Here is a 19,536-nt window from a genome sequence, read left to right on the forward strand (position 1 = left end):
GCTCATACAAACTCCTTTTGAGTTTACATACCATCTTTTCTTTCCCTTTTTCCACAAACCCTTTAGGCTGCTGCATATATATGTCTTCATGCAGATCACCATGTAAGAAAGCAATCTTTACATCCATCTGTATGAGCTCCATATCTTCAGCTACAACTAAGCCCAAAATGGTTCTCAAGGTAGTTATCTTGACTACAGGAGAGAATATCTCAACAAAATCAATTCCATGTTTCTACTTGTACCCCTTCGCAACCAATCTTGCTTTATACTTTGGTGAGGAATCAAAAGTGACCTTCATCTTGCAAACCCATTTGCATAGAAGTGTTTTTTGCCCTTTAGGCAACTGCACCAAGTCCCAAGTGCCATTTTTCTCAAGAGATTCCATTTCTGATAACATGGCCTTATACCATTTCTTGCTATCATGTCTGTCAATTGCTTCCTTGAAGCAAGACAATTCACCACAGTCTATTAACATGACATAATCAGCCACATTGTTTGCACCAGGAATGAATCTATCAGGTTGTCTGGTAGCCCTACACGATCTCCTAACCCAATGATCATTGTTTGCTGGTTGTTGGGCATTTTCAGCTTGCTATCCTGGCATTTCAGCCTGCAAATCAGCATTAACAACTTGCTGTCCTAGCTGTTCCTGCACATGTAGTGGCTCATTATCATGGGCAATAGCTGGCCGATCATTTCCAGTATTATTCTTTGCATTTACAGGTTTATTTACAGTAGGTATTTGCTGCTGTACAGCTGGCACATTTTGCTGTCCAAAAGGTATTTCTACCCGAAATACAACCCAAAGGACATCCTTAGTCTTTTCGTGCTATTTATGCATGCGATCTTCCCAGAAGATAACATCATTACTACGTACTACTTTCCTTTTCTTGGGATCCCATAATCTATACCCCATTTCACCCTCGTCACCATATCCTAGGAAAATGAGTTTACACGACTTTGGCAAGTTTGTTGCATTTATCTTTACGAATGTGCACAAAAGCTTTGCAACCAAACACTTTCAGATGAGCATGAGCATATGAAGGTGACTTGCCAGACCATGCTTCCTAAGGGATTCCCCCCCTCCCCCCCCCAAAAAGACTAGTTCGGTGACCGTTTAATTAAGTGTACGGCTACCATAACAGCCTCTGCCCAATAACCATGGGGTAATGCAGCATGAGACAGCATCGTGCGGACCTTATCCTGTATGGTCCGATTCAAATGCTCTGCAACTCCATTTTGGGGTGGTATATGAGGGGCAATGAGCTTCCTCTTTATCCCTTTGCTGTCACAAAATGCCTAAAAGGACTTGGACACATATTTCCCACCATTGTCGAAGTGAAGACACTCAAGTGTCTTATCAGTTTGATTTTCAATTAATGCCAATAATTTTTAAAACTTGTCAAGCACTTCATTCTTGCTATGAATAGGATAAACCTATACCTTCCGTGTAGCATCATCGATAAAGGTGACAAAATATTTCTTTTCCCCTAAAGATAATCCTGGCATTTGACATACATCGGAATGTAGCAACTCGAGAGGAGAAGATTTCAATGAAAGAGACTTTTTATGAGACATCTATGCATGTTGTCCATAAATACAATGATCACAATGCTGAAAATCAGCATAACGAAGACAAGGCAAGTAACCTAAACAAGAGAGCACTTTCATTCCTTTTTGACTCATGTGTTTCAACCGGCCATGCCACAGAGAAACAATTGGCTACTCGATCATGGCAACAACATGATCACGCACACTAGATACATGAAGTGGATACAAAGTATCACTCTTGTAACCTCTGGCAATAACTCTAGATCCCTTACAGATCTTCCATTTCCCATCACCAAAGGTGGTATGAAAACCATCGTCATCTAGCTGCCCTGTGCTAATCAAGCTTTTCTTGAGCTGAGGTACATGCCATACATGTTGAAGTGTGAAGACAGAACCATGCTGAAACTACAACATCACACTGCCAATACCTACAATGTCGCATGCATAGTTGTCCCCAAGATGGACAACACCATGTCGACCCCCTGTATAGACAGAGAACCATTCACGATGAGGGGTGACATGAAAGGAAGCACCTGAATCGAGAATCTAGGTATGCATGTCATCATTTGTATCTGCAAGTAAAGCTGGGCACCAAAGTGTGAAGAGACTAAGAGTATGTCATTCCCACTGTCACTGACACGAGTGACTACATTCACCTCTTCAATTTTGACACTGCTCTTCTTAGGTTGACCCTCTTTCTTCTCTTCCTTGCTATCATCTGTCTTCTTGCCCTTTCCTTTCTCTTTCTTCCATTTGTAGCAGTCACATTTAAAGTGACCCTTCTTGCCACAATGATGGCATTCAACAACTTTGCCACCTGATTTACTGTGTCCCTTGCTATCAAATTTGCCGTTCTGCTGTGATCTGCCCGTACTATACAAAGCACTAGAAGAATTATTGGATGCATTGTTCTGCCGATTCATTTCTTCCATGAGTAGAGCACTCTCTACATTAGCATGCAAAAGAATTGCATTAGAATTGCTCATAGCAGTCCTGAATGTATCCCAACTCTCTGGACTCTCTGGAAGAGTGCAAAGCAAAAACGTAGCCTTAAATTCTTCATCAATCAAGAACTTCAAGGCAACAAGCTAGCTGAAAATGGAGTTAAACTCACTCAAGTGAATAGACATTGTTGTACCCTCTTTCATACGCAAATCCATAAGCTTTTTTAGCCAATATACTTTACTTGCGGCACTTTTCTGTGCATCTAGTTCTTCCAGTCGAATCCAAATAACATATGCAGAATCCAAACCTTCAATGTTAAACAACAAGGCATCAGAAATTGATAGCTCGATGGTTGAGCGTGCAAGCTTGTTTAACTCATCCCAATCGTCGTGTTTCATATCTGTGGGTTTTGTCCCTTTCGTCTTAATCGGCTTTGCCTGCTTCTTTTGCAACAGGATATTGTAGCACTATCTTTGCCAAACTGCAAAGTTATGTGCTCCTTCAAGCTTTTTTATGTGCATGAGATTACTGATGTCACTGCTGCCAGCCATGATTTTCAACCCAAATGTGACAAAAAAATTCAGCAAATGCAGACCCAAACTATCACACAAATGACCAGGGTACAAATAAGTACCAACCAGCAATAAATGACCAGGTAGAAGCAGAGATTTCAGATCTGTAATTAGGTTTGGCAATTCACACATCATGATGTTTTGTTCACTACATCAAATGATGGGTATACCAAGACTAGATTTTGATGAACTAGGGTTGAAATTCACAACATTGCTATTTATGTGGAATGAGCATCGGCATTAGCATTATATGACCATCAATATATTAGCAATTTGCATTCTCATACACATAGTAATACATATTCCAATGTGCTTTTTTGGAGTAGAATGCTAATGTTGTTAAAAGATACCTATGGTCAAAACTTTCACTTTCTCTACTCAGCATAGAACAACCAAGAATTTACTAAGAGAAAATGATTGCAAAAAAATCATCGATGAAAGAGTGTCTTCCTTCCATTTTTATGGTTTTTTATAAAGTCATTTTCTTGTATATATTTGGCACATACTCTCTTTCACATGCTATCTTCACACGAATTTCAGAAGCACCAAACCATGTGCTACAGCATTACACAACTGATTACAGCTCTTCCAAGGGCAAATGCATCACATTACATGAGAAATCCCAAATTTTAGCTGCAATTTCTGTTGTACATGTACCCACGGGCTTAAAATTTAACACGCAAAGTCAAAAGTCCCAAAATTTTGTGCTCAAAGCATTAACCATACATTTGCACTATCTCTGACGTGCATAGAACAGGCCAATTTTGCCAAAATAGAGCAAATTCAGCAAAATACCCCAAATTTTCCAAGTGCTAGATGTCCGAATTGCATGGAATTAAGCCTGCATGTACATAAAATGACCAAATGGCACACAAATTTTGCCCAAACAACAAAAGCCCCAAATTGCACGCAGTCCAATGTGCATCAATGTCAAGAAATTGGGTAAATTTCAGCCCAATTCTTGCATGTACATGAAAAGCCCGAAATGTCAAAGGCAAAATGTCACAAATTCCTGCAATTTTAGAGATATATATCACTGTTGTGTCTTGCTTGCACCAAATCTGGACAAATCGCCAAATTTTTCAGGACCGGTGTGCACAAATTTCAGTGAAATTGAAAAGTTTTCACTAAAATGTGAAAAGCCCCTATTCACTGATTTTGCAATTTCTGAGTCTAATTGTCTAGTTCTGCGTTAAGATCCCCAATTCCTAGAAAAGCCCCAAAATTTCTGGTTTAATTTTGCACAGATTTGAGATCTGTGCCTCCAGCGTGTGAACTCTGGACAACAAAAAGGAATTAAAAGAACTTTGGTAGAAAATAAATCTTCTGATTTGAAAAAAAAATGACGGGGGGGACCCGTTGACCCGCCGTCACGACTGACAGCCCGTCCACCGCGTGCGCCCGTTGCTCGCGAATCAACTGTCACGCCCTACCTATTGGCGTCAGCTACTTCACGCCCGTCTGCCACGAACTCCAGCCGCCATGTCTGCACACCATGAACACTAGTTCCCTAGTCTGGTCACTGCTTGCTAGTCTTCAACGTGATGCTGGTTCCCTAGTCACTCGCTGTACCTGCCCGTTGCAGCTGTCAATTGGTTTTGTTGGCGCCTAGTCAGCTGGACCCCGCTGCCCAGGCGCCACACACGCTAGTTCGTTTTGGGCACGACTTGAACTGCACAGGCCTTTTGCCTGACGACCTATCAGCCTTGTACCATAAGCTCTTATACCAATTTGTAGAGACCGGGAGGCATGAAGATCAAAGTAGTTAGTGTTCGTTAGTAGCAACGAGACAAAGAGAGTGAGAGAGAGTAGAGAAGAGAGTGTGCACAATTTGTGGGTACAATGATGAGTGTACCACTTTAGGTTTTAGATATATATATATATATATATATATATATATACATATGTGTATATATATACATATAAATAGATACACACACACACACACACACACACACACACACACACATATATATATATACATATACATATATCTATACATATATATGTATATATACACACACACACACACACACACACATATATATATACATATACATATATCTATACATATATATGTATATATATATATATATATATATATATATATACATATAAACACATTAAAAGGCACGAGGGCCTTTTTAACCAACAATTTTATTCTTTGTGTACCAACACATTGTTGGCACACCCAAATCATATGATACTCTCTCTCTCTGTCACTCTCACTCACCTGCACACATCTCCTGCTGCAGTGCACTCTCAACAGCCTAAAGGGCCTAACCTTGACTAGCCTAAAGATCCAAAGTTCAGCTCTAAGAAAAACTAACCTAATGGGAAAGATCCGAACCAATCATAGTTGTTGAGATACCAAAATCATTAAGTGTATTGTATTAAGTTAATCCCTATTTTGATCTCCATTCATAGTCCCAAAAAAGCTTTATTTGTATCATTTATTAGTGTCTAGGTGGCACCCAAGACACATGGAGCACCACCCTACACAATTTAGTGACTCATGTGCCTATAAATAAGGCATGGGCATACATCTATCCTTCCTCCATCTTATTCATTCTTTTTCGGTTCATTCACTCCATCACACTTTAAACCTCAATCCTCTATCATTGTTGTCCACACCCCTATCCTAAAGGATATCTCAATTCGCAATGTTGTCCAGCTCTTCATTACACCATATAAGATTACTTCAACAAGTGGATTGAAGGAGATGTTTACATCCTCATACATCTTGAGGATGATCTCCTCGATTTTTGGGATCACACACTCTCATTTGCATATTCCACTACAAAGTTGTGTGATGCAACTTAATCTATCACTTGATGAGAGAAATATGGAAATTGTGCTTCAACTTTGATAAGTAAACAATGAATAGGTATAAGTATGCTAAATTTCTTCTTGTCCATTGTTTTAGCGCTTGCATTTAGGTAATACTTTCTTATCTTCTTAGCAAAAAAAGATGGCTATCCATGTTCTCTCACAAGATTGTGATAGTAATCTTGGTGACAAAAATCAAACACATGGGCTTTATTTCATACAAAGAAGAGAAACAAGTAAAGACTACCCACCTAGAGAGATTGGTGTTTTTCCATTGCAACCTACGTTTGATTGAGAACCCAACTTACACTATATGCAAACCAAGCAAATGTGGACAAGATTAGCATAGAGAAGGTCAAGGACATTTCTACCATTCGAGGAGAGAGATATCTACAATATGCTTATGAGAAGATGTCCGCATTATCTGCTAATTGGACACGATCTTGTCACTTGTCATCTAGAGCAAGAGAAGCTTCAGTTCAACATGCAACTAGTTCTATCTCTCTCTCATGCTCACCTAGCATCTCTACATCTCCATTGGCTTCTCAAATTATTGATGATGATGATGCCTCCTCTTCCTCAAATAGTAGTAGTGCTAGTGCTATGACAGCAACATAGAGGAGGATGGGATAGAAGAGATCCCTTTAGATGATGCAAAGTGATATTCTCTTTAGATGACAATAAGATGATCATTTTAATAATACATAATATACTATGTAGTTGATCGTAATTTCGTTCATGGATTATTGATATTTGGATGATATATTTAGTTTTACCTTGCTATTTACTATTTACCATGTATTCACAAGTATTGACTCTCGAGTCTTGAGTCTTGACTCAAGTCTCAAACTTTCTTTTTTGACTCTATATAACATCCTAATAGTCTTTTATATTGAGTACTGATATTAAAGTATTTGAAACTCATGATTTGTGATTTTACAGACTTTGTTACTATGGCCACGTCAAATCTCTTCTAATCTTACATATATAATTAATACTCTTCAAGACTTTTAAATTTTTTTAGGGCAGTTGCCAAACGATATTACCCCTTAAAAATCTGTAATACAAAAATATTCCTAAAAAACAACATAAAATCGGTTTCTTCAATCCACCCTTGTGCTGAAAATTTTTTGCTCAACTCCAAAACATGTTTCCATTTTCTCATTTTCAAAATTCCTATCAACTAGGGCCTAGGTATACCCCTCTCATCTACCATAGATTGGCACTACCACTTCCAAAAGGGAGGGATGAGCCCAATAAAGTACTATTGGCCTTTGAAAGACAAGTATAGTTAAGGTGGCTAAATTTCGGACAAAAAGTGCAAAACCAATTCTTTTTCTATATATGATGCCAAAGAGGCTTCTTTTTGGTGTTCCTAGCACTTAAGTTTCCCTTCATTGAGGTCAATTGAACATCAGCAAGGGAGGGAGATACCTACATCTAGGCATCTAGAAATGGGGTCAGCATGAAACTCACTTGTGGATATATGGGACATACATATTGCACTGATGGCGATCTTGATAATAAAGCACCACAATGCAAATTGATACACATTTGAAGAGAATGGGTCAAAACCTACATCCAAATCTCAGCCAACTTGAGTTGAGATGCAAACCTATGGTAGGACGAAAGAAAATACCTACATCTAATTACCGAAACCTAAATGAAAGCTAGATGAGGTGGAGAGCAGCAAGAATAGAGCATTCAAAGCACAAAAGCCATGCTCATATGAAACAAAATTAATGTCAAGATACAGCAGGTATACATACATGAGTTCTACTTCTAGAGCTTTCTCTATTGACATACTAGAACCATTTTGGATCTCCATGGTGACTTACAACCGGTTCTTAGCTAAAAGAAGTAGCAACATAGACAAAAGTTTTGCTCATAAAAACCAAAAGGTTCATATAGGCCTATAGTAGAGATGAAGACATAGGATCCCTAGTCCTAACCTAGATGATGTGCCCTCCCCTTGCTAACAGGAGGCCTAACTCATTAGTTGGTTGCCATGACAAAGATGCACCTCCCTTCAACTTGATTTTGAGCAAATCACTATTGATGACAGTGTGCACCAAAATGGATGGAGGGGAATGTTGAGAAGGAGAGTTGGGCTTGGAGGTATGATACTTTATTTTGATGTATTTCCAAACTCCACGTCTAATAACATCCCAAGATATATCGATAACAATGAGGAAGAAGAGTAAGCATCATCTTCCACGTCCTAAAAAATGCTACCAAAGTGAAGGTGACTCAGATATCATGAGTTAGTTTGTTGCTTGTTGAGTTAGTTTGTGTTGCTCATATAAAACCCTACACTTAGGATAGCTCAAAGACTCTTACAAGAGCACCAACTTTGACACCGTGTGAGGATATGCTAGGGTGTGTAGAGAAAACCTAGAGCATGTATGAACATGACTAACAAATGAACTTTGACAAGAAAGCAAATGAACAAGAATAAGAATGAATGATGAATAATGAAGGGAATTCAATGAACAAACCGAGTATGTGAGGTGTAATACGACAAATGCTCAAGAAGGATGTGATACAACAAGTGCTCAAGAAATGAAGCCTTAAGGGCTGTCCAACAACGACTATTTCTTGTGTTGAGCTGGTTGAGGCATGGAGTTAGTATGATGTACTCTAAAGAATCTTAAATGCACGGAACACTAATTCTCAATTCTGAAATCTAATGAAGAAGAATGCAAACACAGCAAACACAACTCCATAAGCCTAAAATATAGATCCTAGCAATGATGACCATCAATCGAGCGAGGGCTGCGTCCAAAACACAAATGACAGGAGGCTGGGTGGCTGCACTAGCTGAAAACACAGTTGTCAAAGAAAACTTTGGATGGAAAGGCTGTTCTAAATGTAGATCAAGAGAGGCTAGCAATGGAGACCAAGATCCAAGAAAATAGAGCAGCTGCATTGGGGAAGAGGGCATGCTGATGGAGAGCTGGTCCTGAATGTGAGATAGAAGGGATCCCCCACTGTTCCATTTCATGGAACTCACCAAAAATCTGGAAATTTGTTTTTACTTTAATTTCCTGAGGAATTATTTTTAAGCTTGTTCAAAAGGCAAAGAAATTTAGCCAATAACATGAGATTATATTTGGCTAATTCTAAGGTAGCTTAACACAAACTAGCAAACTCCCACATCTTACTACTGTTACAAGCCACAAGAAGAGAAAAATCTTTTGGAATAAAGCTATACCATCTGATCTCCTCCAAAAATCTATCAAGAAAGATGCTTAGATGCATTGATTGTGCAAATGTTGAGTAACTTAAGACTAACTAACAAACTCCTATGTGCTACAAGCCACAAAAAGAGTGTGACCTTCCAAGGTCTAAAGCTACTATTTGATCTCCTCCAAATATCCATCAAGAAAGGAGTCAAGATGCCCCTATTTGTGCCAATGCTCAATAGCAACTAGCTTTGCTCTAATCTTGCTCATCTACATTCTCCTCCCCAACTTTATGGTGTATCCGTTCTTGGGTACACCACATCACAAAGGTCTAGATCTCTCCAAACCCACTCTCTCAGATCCCACTATCTCTATAGAGCCTTCTCCGGTAAGCCTAATGTCTCAAGCCCTCCACCGTGCAAGTAACCTGGTACATGTCAATGTACCATCCCTTGTCACAATGAGCCCCTATGAAGATTGTTGGTCATAGTCACTAGTAGGGTGTAACCTCTAGAGAAGAGACCTATCCAAGTCTAAGAGGTGCCTAAACTTTTCCTCCACTCAAGAGCTACTCCCTTATGTGGAGAATCTCCCTTGAGAAAGATGAGTCCTCTCTTCAAGGATATGGCAAAACTTTGATCTCAAAGGATGGCTGAATAAAAGAGGCTGCCACGTCTTCTCTTGGCTAAGCATTGTACATTGGCTTTTTTTGAAGCCATAATCATGTGGATCCTTGTGGGGCCTGCCTCTTGAGCACTTCATGTGTGTGCTCCTTTGTGTTTACCTTTTGTTTGTTGTATTAGAGTATTAAGTATCTAGATTCCATCACTTGTGCTAAGATGTTTCAAGCAATCATACTCCCTCTTCTACTTTCTTCCACCACACCAACATGCAAGTTATGACCTTTCTCATTTCACTTTTGATTATAATTCTATCGATGCTCTTTTGCTTGACAGACCTTTTATTTCGACTTATCTCCTAGAGCTATGGTAGAGTGCTTTAAATAGTGTGTGTTGGACCGTCCTAGCCTTTGGAGAAATCTTTGGTTCCATCATTATGCAATGGATTGGCAGTCATGTAGGTGAAGGCCAAGAGATGGAATGTTGTCATATGGTGTCATGTCCAAAGAGAAGGAAGATGTGGAACACATGTTGTTACTTTACAAGGTGGCAATCATGATCGAGCTTGTTGGAGCACAAGATCATGTGGGTATCTATATAATCTCAATTCAGATTGACCTATTGATGGCTCAAATAAATAGTTCTTCTAGACTCTAGTGAAGCTCACTTTCCTTTCCTAGTACACTTCTAGACACTTTGAACGATATGAGAACTTCCCAAGTCGTCTACATTAGAGGTAAGTGTTTCTATTAGCAATACTTAGCATGTTAGTAGCCCTCAAGAAGCTTGTGATTCGAGGCTGAGATCCCTAGCTTTGTGTGTAGAGTAAGAAGGTAATTGCAAAACATCTTACCCTTGAAATGTTTCACCCCAAAACATTGTGTTTTAGTATGAAATGTTGCATCCTTGGATATGTCCTAAGTGAAATGCCACATGAAATGCTAGAGAAATATATTCAACATATTTTTTATAGATTTTCTTCCCCCTTGGAGTGAAACAGGTATGCAAAACACTGTTCATCGAAACATTTCATTAGTGAAATGTGTTTCGCATTTCATGCATGATGAAACATGTTTCATGCTTACCATGGGTGTAAGCCCCTTTGAATGCCTCTATAGCCCCAAAAGAAAAGACTAAGGCATCTATGATCCACATAGTCAATCACTCGACTAAGTGGGGCCAAAACCCTCTCTAAACAAGCAACAATCTCTCTCTCGAATCTCTACAAATGTGCTCCTTTGACTCTACCTCTCTATGACAAAGATTACATATCCTATCTTTCTTCGCCAACTATGTTGCTCTACTTGCTTCAATCTCAAGGGTGTGTGATGATACTCTAATATGACCAATAACTGTCCTCATAGCATGGGACATATACACATCCATGTAACACAGTTGCCTGACAAACCCATCAATTGTGACGAGATGAACTCTATAGTGATACATCTTGAGGTGTAGATTACTTGACCAAATACCTCAAGAGAGTCTTAAGTATGGGAGTTCTCAACATACTCGAAGGGTGATTATACATCTATGTCCAACCCATGCTTCGAAAACAAAGAGAGTATTGTAGCATACCATGATAGATGGCAACCTTGTGCGGCATACTATGTGATGTCTCTAGGGGACAGCATGACACCCTCTCTAGCTCATGGATATGACATTTGATGTAATTGATGTTAGGTTAGGATTTAGCTATATGAGCGTGCACACATACACACACACTCGCAATGAACAGGTGAATAGCAAGAGCGGAAAGAACATAATGATAATGCACCTAAATGTGCTTAGTGCAAGCATGAAAAACTGAATTCCTCGCAACTGCCATGGCACTCTGACTATCAGTATAAATAGAAGTGGGTACCTACAGTCCCACACTAAGATCAACCAAAAGGCCTTTCAACCATATACATTCCAATGAAGCTGTAAATGTTGCCTTGTATTTAGCTTCATACCTAGATGTGGCCACTATAAACTACTTCTTGCTCAACCAACAACCTGCTGATAAAGAGAAGCATCAAATGGATCTCTTGAATCCTCCCAAGTGTAGACATGTGGCCTATCTCAACTAGAGTAGGGATAGGCTTGTAGTCTTGCATCTAAAAACACTCAAAAAGCTGCCCAATCTACTTAGACTATTGCAAAACAATGCCCCACTCAACTACAGTAAACTGTATGCCAAGATAGTAGTGCAATTGGCCAAGCTGTATCATATCAAACGCATGCTGCAATTCAGCTTCTAAGGCTGAAATCTGTGTCATATGAGGTCCAATCAATAGCATGTCATCCACATGCATACTTGATTACTCTTGGCTTCAAAATAAGTGGATGCAAACATCTCATCATAGTCAATCCTATGCTATTGGGGATACCCTTCGGCAACAAAACATGCCTTGTAGGGATCAATGCTACAAGCAGATCTACGTTTTAATTTGTAAACCCACTTTGTGCCTATAGCACACTTGCCAACACTCAAGTCACATAACTCCCATGTGCCATTTTTATGAATAGAGCCCATTTCTGATTCCATAGCTACTATCCAATGTTCATTCTCTAAAGCATCATGTAAAGAGAGAAGTTCCTCCTTGCATGCAACAGCTACGAGTGCATGAGCAACCAAGTTACCCTATGCATGGCAAATAGCTGCTCGAGTTCTACCATGAAGTGGACTGGACTATTTGTTGTCCCCCTAATGTATCTAACAGCCATCTAGGGAGTGTTTTAGCTTCCCAAATAGCAGCCCTCTCATCAGCCACTTCATCATCAGCAATGCCTTGATCATTGGGCTGAAAATCAGACTACTCTTTGCTCCTAATTTTGCTGCTGTAAACCCTCAATAGGTTGCTGAAATTGACCAAAATCAAGTGTACTTTACTGAAACAATGGCAACAAACTGTAAAACATGTCCATAGGTCCACATTGGGCTAATTTTTGCAGTTCGTAAAGGGTTGGCCAGCATGTTCAGTGAATGCCACATCTCTACTAACAAAAATCTTTTTGGTGCAGGGTTCGTACAAGCGATACCCTTTCCTTTTTGCACCAGGGTGGTTTCGCACATTTAGTACGATACCTTCAGTACATGAATAAGTACAGTGTGGAACCTTTGTATGTTCAATTTAAGCAATACATATAAAAGTATATGCAAAATCAGCCTACATACATATAAAATCTACAACTTAAAAATAGTCAAAGTTTCATGAATTGAATGTTTAGAAAACAATTATAACACCATATAAGAGTTAAAACTAAAGTCATGTAACATGTTGTATCGAGCACTCCTAAAAGATACGAAAGAGCATCTTCCATGACTGATGGCATTCCTATCATCATACTTACTTTCTCTATTTGGAGCATCCTCTACTCAGGTTCTCTAATTGAAGAGGCCTAGGCATTGTGGAGAAGAATGAGAAGAAAGGAGGAGAGGGGGAGGAGGAGGAATTTGGGAAAGGGAGAGGGGGAGGATATAATATGTATGGATGAAACTTGAAAGTGAGAGAGAGGGAGAGGGAGAGGGAACAACTTACAAGTTTGAAGTTACAATTGCCAAAAACAAAAGGTATTTTTTTGGGAAAAAAGCACGAACAACCACTTTATAATGGTCATTTTCAAAAAATACAATTCGAACCCAAGGAACCTATATGATATAATATAGTACCATACGAAATGTATTGTATGAGAATGGAATGCAACCTTGTTCTACACTAAAACCAATAAAGATACATTTGACAGCATTGCCTTGCAATTTATATCTTCATGGTTGTGGTACCAAAGCATATGCCAAACAACCAAAGACACGAATATGTGAATGGCTATAAAGAGTTGCGCAAGCCACCAAGGTAATACCAAACTCTTTGGTTGGATAGGAGTTGGATCCTACTGTTCTACCAGTAAGCATTTCAGCAAATCCATTCCGAACATTTATAGCTCCTACATAAATGAGCAATTGTGCGGCAGCTACAAAATCAGTGCTTGGTATAAGGTGGAATAGGGATATGCAAGTAGGAACCAATTCCGACATGAAAGCAGAATGAATTACATTAGCGAATGATACTACTTGATGGAACACATAATTCTATTAGGATGAACATTTCCAATAGGGGCTAACCAAACCTATGAGGCTGATATTTAAAGACAATGCAGGTGATGGTGTGTTTAGCCCCTATGTCTTCAAAGATGTTCTATGAAGCTTTTGGAATTTGATGCCTTTGATGGGTCTATTTCTCTAGTCTTATAATTCAGTACAGATCTTCTGAGCAAGTTGGAAAATCGTATCCGTGGAAAAACTGTCGGCCTCTTTACACTTTCTCCTTCAAGGACAAAGCTCCTAAAGGCTCCCTCCAATGATCTCTCATGAATCATCAGCCATGGCACTAAAAAATCAAAAGGCCAACACTGTAACAAAATGGGTCAAAAGTTTCCAGTCTTCACAAGGTTACCACACCAATATTCATAATGACTCCTCCCACTGACCTTCCACACTGTGTCTTTGCTACGCAACATTCTTACATGCTGAAAACCCTTTAAAAAAGGGCACCCCATAGATACTTGCACATCACACCCTCGACACAGATTCTGGTGAAGAAAATTCATGTTCATAGAGAGAATCATCAACATTCAAGCCTTCCATAATCTACTGTCCAGCAAGAGCAATACTGTCAAGGAGGCCAATAGGTGGCTGCCTCGATGGCTTAGGAGATAAAATGGAAGGCTGGATGGACCATGTGCAATGAGCCTTGGGCAGCTTACTATCATAAAACACTTTTTCCATCATTTGTTGCCTCTGGTTAGTAGGCCATGCTGCCAATGCACTCTGCTTTGGTAGACACCCCTGTGTATGTTAGAGAGGTGCCTGGAACCATCAAACGCATGTACAAACACTGCAGGTCAGCTTTTCACCATTAATGTCTTATCTTGACTACCTATCTCCTCTTCATAATCATCTAACAAGTTGTAGGGCTGTTGATTTGAGGGCCTGCAGATTCTTGCATGGATGAGAACTTCAGTTCTTTGTAAGGGTCAAATTCACAAAAATGCAACAATTAGAAAGACATTGTCACTGGATAATACAAAGCAGAGAAGACATTAAACATATTTCTTCTCGCATGCTTTTTTGACCATCCTAGAAATTGCACCATCCAGCAAAAAGCCATTTGACCCTTACCACTTGGAAGAGGAAGTTTCTTGGTACTCCATGGTTTCATGCCTTCAAGAACATAGATCTCCATCTGCTTATCAATGAGAGGCCGAGCGTAACGTTTCCGTCGTTTGTTAGCATCTGCTTCTTGATAGATGCTCCGATGATGTTTGTGTTGTGCAATTGCAAACATATTCCCAGTTCTCCAAAGATACCTGCATACTTCGAGGAGACAGACTTTTAGCACTGCTAATCTTTAAACACCAAATAACATTTATCAGGCGTAGCCTGGATACTTGGGGACTTCAAAAGTTCACTGGAAAACAACTCCGACATATGAAAAACCCCCCAAGGGGGGGTTGGGCAGAAATAAAACTAATATTTTTCCTAAACACTGAGTACTCTAGGGAAACAAAAACAGAGAAAAGAAGGGGGCTGATGTCAGCTAGCTGGTCATGTAGACAGGCTAAGAAGATGTCACCTGCAGCAAACACAGTGGTGTGAACTGCCTGACTGGCCGCCTAGGGCTGAGGAAGAGCTGGCTGCACCACAAACTGAGGTATCTACAGAAGGAGGGGTGTAGACAGCAGTGGAAACCAGGCCCCAAAATCTTCAAAACGGGAAAACCTTCCATTTATAGATGTGGATCCTCCAGAGTTTCGGAGTTGACTTATGGGACATGGATACTTTGGTAATTTTTTAATTAAGTTTGGTAATTCAAGTTTTGGGGCTGTTTTAAAGAGCTAATTAAGGTTTTTTAAGTTTGTAATGCACCTTTTTAGGGTAGCATCCCTCTGATGGTTTGACATTACAGTCCACCAAATTGATTGTTTATACTACACAACCTTGTGTTTGTGATATACTTAGCTACTTGTCACAAAGTTCCTTGTCCTTAGTATTTGGCCTTAGAGGTTTTTCTCCACCACATTATTAATATTTTTTTTTCTTGAACAAAAAAAAAATCACCTTAACTTCAGAATTCCGAAAGTGCATCATCAAAGCATCCTAAATATTAATAACAAACAACAATTAATAAACCTTCCATATAACATCAAATGCCAAGTCCCACATGATGAAGGTGTCACTAGATACTCTTACATATTAATAACACAATACAAATAGCCCAAGAGCAAGCTGATTAACTTTTAGTAACAAAAGCCCAAATAAGTTGCAGACAATGCCAAGTACATCTATCATGGCTTGTGTATCATGCTATATGGCTGTAAAAGCTCCACAACTGCTCCAAACAAGATGAACTAACTGTCTAACTGAGTACACAACTGGCCAACTCCTATAGCTCAAGCGTGCCATGAAGATCTCTATACTTAGCCAATCGATTTTCTATTTTCCTCCTTGTGTCAATATCAAGCACCAATCTATCCAAGATAGTCCTCCAGCCAGTCTGCACTTAGTTATGGTTCATTTGATTGCCGCATGGAAACTCTCGATCCTAGACAAATGTTGTTGCATGCAAGGGAGAGTAGTAGGGTTTCCACCCCGTTGATGCACAAGTCATGGGTAGTCTCATATTTATCTACATCAAGCTATAAATCCTTCAGCCTCTCCATCATCCTGCCCATGGCCTCATATGTTGAGAAACACGGATCTAGAGCTATGCTAGCTATGGTGGATGGAGGTTATAAACATAAAACATGATTGAGATAAAGAATTATAACTCAAGTGAATTAGGTTTCAAGATAGATTAACTTGGACTCATAAACACAATCTTGAGTGACACAGAATGATAGTACTATTACTTATTGAAATGATTGTCAAGTACATGCTTATATAGCTTTTGGGTAGTACCACTGTTCCTCACCATGCTTATGGGATTTTGGATATCTTTTCCTAGAGCATACAAAGCGACTTATGGGTAGGCCTCTTCGCAAGATTTTCTACCCAATATTTGTGTTCTACCCTTGCAACTATGGTAGCTAATGGTAAAATAGTAAATTCATCACTACTAAAGAGTCATCTTCAAGCACCATTTCATGTGCTCAATCAACCCAATATGAGAGAACTGAATGCAAACCAAGTTTCAAAGTATTTAAAGAGCATTTTGTTTGACTTATTGTTGAACTCATGGTGGAATTATTGATGATTAAGTACTTTTCATTGACTTGAAATGGCCTCTAATTTCTTGCTAATAGCTTAGTGACTTGCGATAATGGCTTGTCACTCTCTTAGACGAGCTTTGTCAAATTTGAGCCACACCCAATCTTCTTTCTAAAAAATCAAGTGCCTTTTGTGCTTATCTCCTCCTTTCTCTTGTTTTTCTTGAGATCTTTGAATAGCTCGTAGGACTTGAGCAAAAGCTATATTCATATCACATAGAGAGTCGTTAGCATGAAATATCTCCTCCTTTATTCTAAGAATAGGTAGTAAGAGGCATTTACCATATATGAAAACAAAGCGTACTCTACCAAGGACAAATGCTTTTTCCATTGTTGGTGGGCTTCATGGCAATAGCACTCCAGCACATCCTGAACTGTGAAATTAGCTATCTCACTTTAACCATCTATTTGAGAATCATAAAAGAAAAGAGAAAGAAATGTAAGCTTTGTATCCAAAGTTTCAAAGAGAGCTTGCCAAAAGAAACCAGTGGTTCATGGATCTCTATCGTCAACAATGGACTACGGTAACCCATGATGCTTGGAGATTTGTTGAAAAATTAATTCTAGCTATATATTAAGACCTAACAGTCTTCCTGACTCAAATGAAATGATGCTTGCTAAACACTTCAATGATAGTCTATAGCCCGACAAGCTTTTGGTTATCTTAATCTTTTGCTACACCAGACGCTCATTAACAAATCACTCGGCATCTCTTCAAAGGCTTGAACAAAAGAAATACATTTCAAGTACCTAGGTTGTGGCCCAAATACCACAACGAGCCATGTAGAGAGACGCATGACATTCTCCCACTACTTAAGGTCTGAAATTTTTTGTGACAACTTATTCTCCATCAAAAGAAACCCAACCTTCCCATGACTTTAAAGTCTTTGTTGCAAATATATATGTCCCTTAAATTGGTGAAAAATGTATGATAAATCACGAATACTACATGAATCTAAGGCCTTCTGGACAAGGCATCAACTACCTTGTTTTGCTCCCCAAGAATATGCAATATCTAGAAATTGAACTATGCTAAATAGTTGTTTCATCAAATATGCTTTTTAGAAATTTTTTGGTTCATTTGAGAAAATATCTTATATTGTCTTGGTCAGTTTTTATAAGAAATTCTCCATCTAAAACATAGTCTCTCTAATATTTTAAAGCTTGAATGATGGCCATCAGCTTCTTTTCATATAATCTAGCATTCTGCTCTATATTTTAGAAGCTTATTCTTTCATTAGCAACAGCAACTACATGTCTTTCTTAGTTCAAGACTGTATCAATATAATCTCTTGAAGCATCACATTCCACAAAGGTTTCGAAAAATTTGATAAATTCAAAACTTGTCCTTTGCCAACATACAATTTCCAAGCTTTTAAGAGCTTCCTTCTCCAATTTGATCCATCAAAATGCCACTGTTTTTTTAGTCAAATCATGCAATGGTACAGCAACTACCACAAACCATTCAATGAATCTCTAGTAATAAGCGCATAATCCCAAAACTTCTAACTTCATGAACACTAGTAAATTCTAGCCACTCACTAATAGCCATGACTTTTTTTAGACCCATCCAAATCCCATCTTTGGATACAATATGGGCCAAAAAGTGAATTTCTTCTTAATTAAATTTACCATTTTTGTCATTAACTTAAAGTTTGTGTTTTCCAAGTACTTGTAATTTCCAATGTGCTAAGAAGATTCTTTCCATTATTCTATTGAAGGTTATAAGAGTATCAGTGAGACCAAATGGTAGCACAAGAAACATATCCAATTTAAAGGTTGTCTTAAATGCTATTTTATGTCTATCTCCAGGAGCAATCCTTATCTGATGGTAGCCACTCTTCAAGTCAATCCAGCTTAATATTTTAGATCCATCCAACTTGTTCAAGATATCATCAATCCTAGGTAATGAAAAACATATTCCTAATACCACTTAATAATAACCGTGACCTTTTTTGGACCCATCCAAATCCCATCTTTGGATACAATATGGGTCAAAAAGTGAATTTCTTCTTAATTAAATTTACCATTTTTGTCATTAACTTAAAGTTTGTGTTTTTCGAGTACCTGTAATTTCCAATGTGCTAGGAAGATTCTTTCCATTATTCTATTGAAGGTTATAAGAGCATCGGTGAGACCAAATGGTAGCACAAGAAACATATCCAATTTAAAGGTCGTCTTAAATGCTATTTTATGTCTATCTCCAGGAGCAATCCTTATCTAATGGTAGCAACTCTTCAAGTCAATCCAGCTAAATATTTTGGATCCATCCAACTTGTTCAAGATATCATCAATCCTAGGTAATGGAAAACATATTCCTAATACAAATTTTGTTGAGGACCCTGCAGTCCACATATATGCACCACAAGTGACAACCCATCTTTCTTTATCATTTACTTTTGTTATAAGCATGTTTTTAGATTCAACTACCAAAGACATAGCTAGTTCTCTAACTTTCTCCTTGTCCTTCATGGAGGGGTTTCTAGGATAAGGAGGCAACTTATGTATGATGAGACTTTGAAGTTACAGCTTGGGTGTGCAAACACCTGAACAATGTAGTATGCTCCCAATCATAGCATTCTCTTC

The 19,536-nt window shown here is 38.8% G+C and overlaps 1 protein-coding gene across 1 annotated transcript in view; it reads right to left on the minus strand.

Moving 5' to 3' along the window:
- Positions 1–19,536, minus strand: part of LOC148040114 (putative hexosyltransferase MUCI70) — an 80,815-nt gene that overhangs the window by 11,541 nt on the left and 49,738 nt on the right. The window contains exon 5 of the mRNA XM_087696786.1: positions 14,864–15,051. Coding sequence (XP_087552912.1) covers positions 14,864–15,051 — 188 coding nt within the window. The remainder of the gene's footprint in view (positions 1–14,863; positions 15,052–19,536) is intronic.

Source organism: Lygodium microphyllum, chromosome 2 (genome assembly GCF_053477565.2).
Source record: "Lygodium microphyllum isolate KBCC chromosome 2, Lygodium_microphyllum_v1.1.10, whole genome shotgun sequence".
In the NCBI taxonomy this organism is placed as follows: Eukaryota; Viridiplantae; Streptophyta; class Polypodiopsida; order Schizaeales; family Lygodiaceae; genus Lygodium; species Lygodium microphyllum.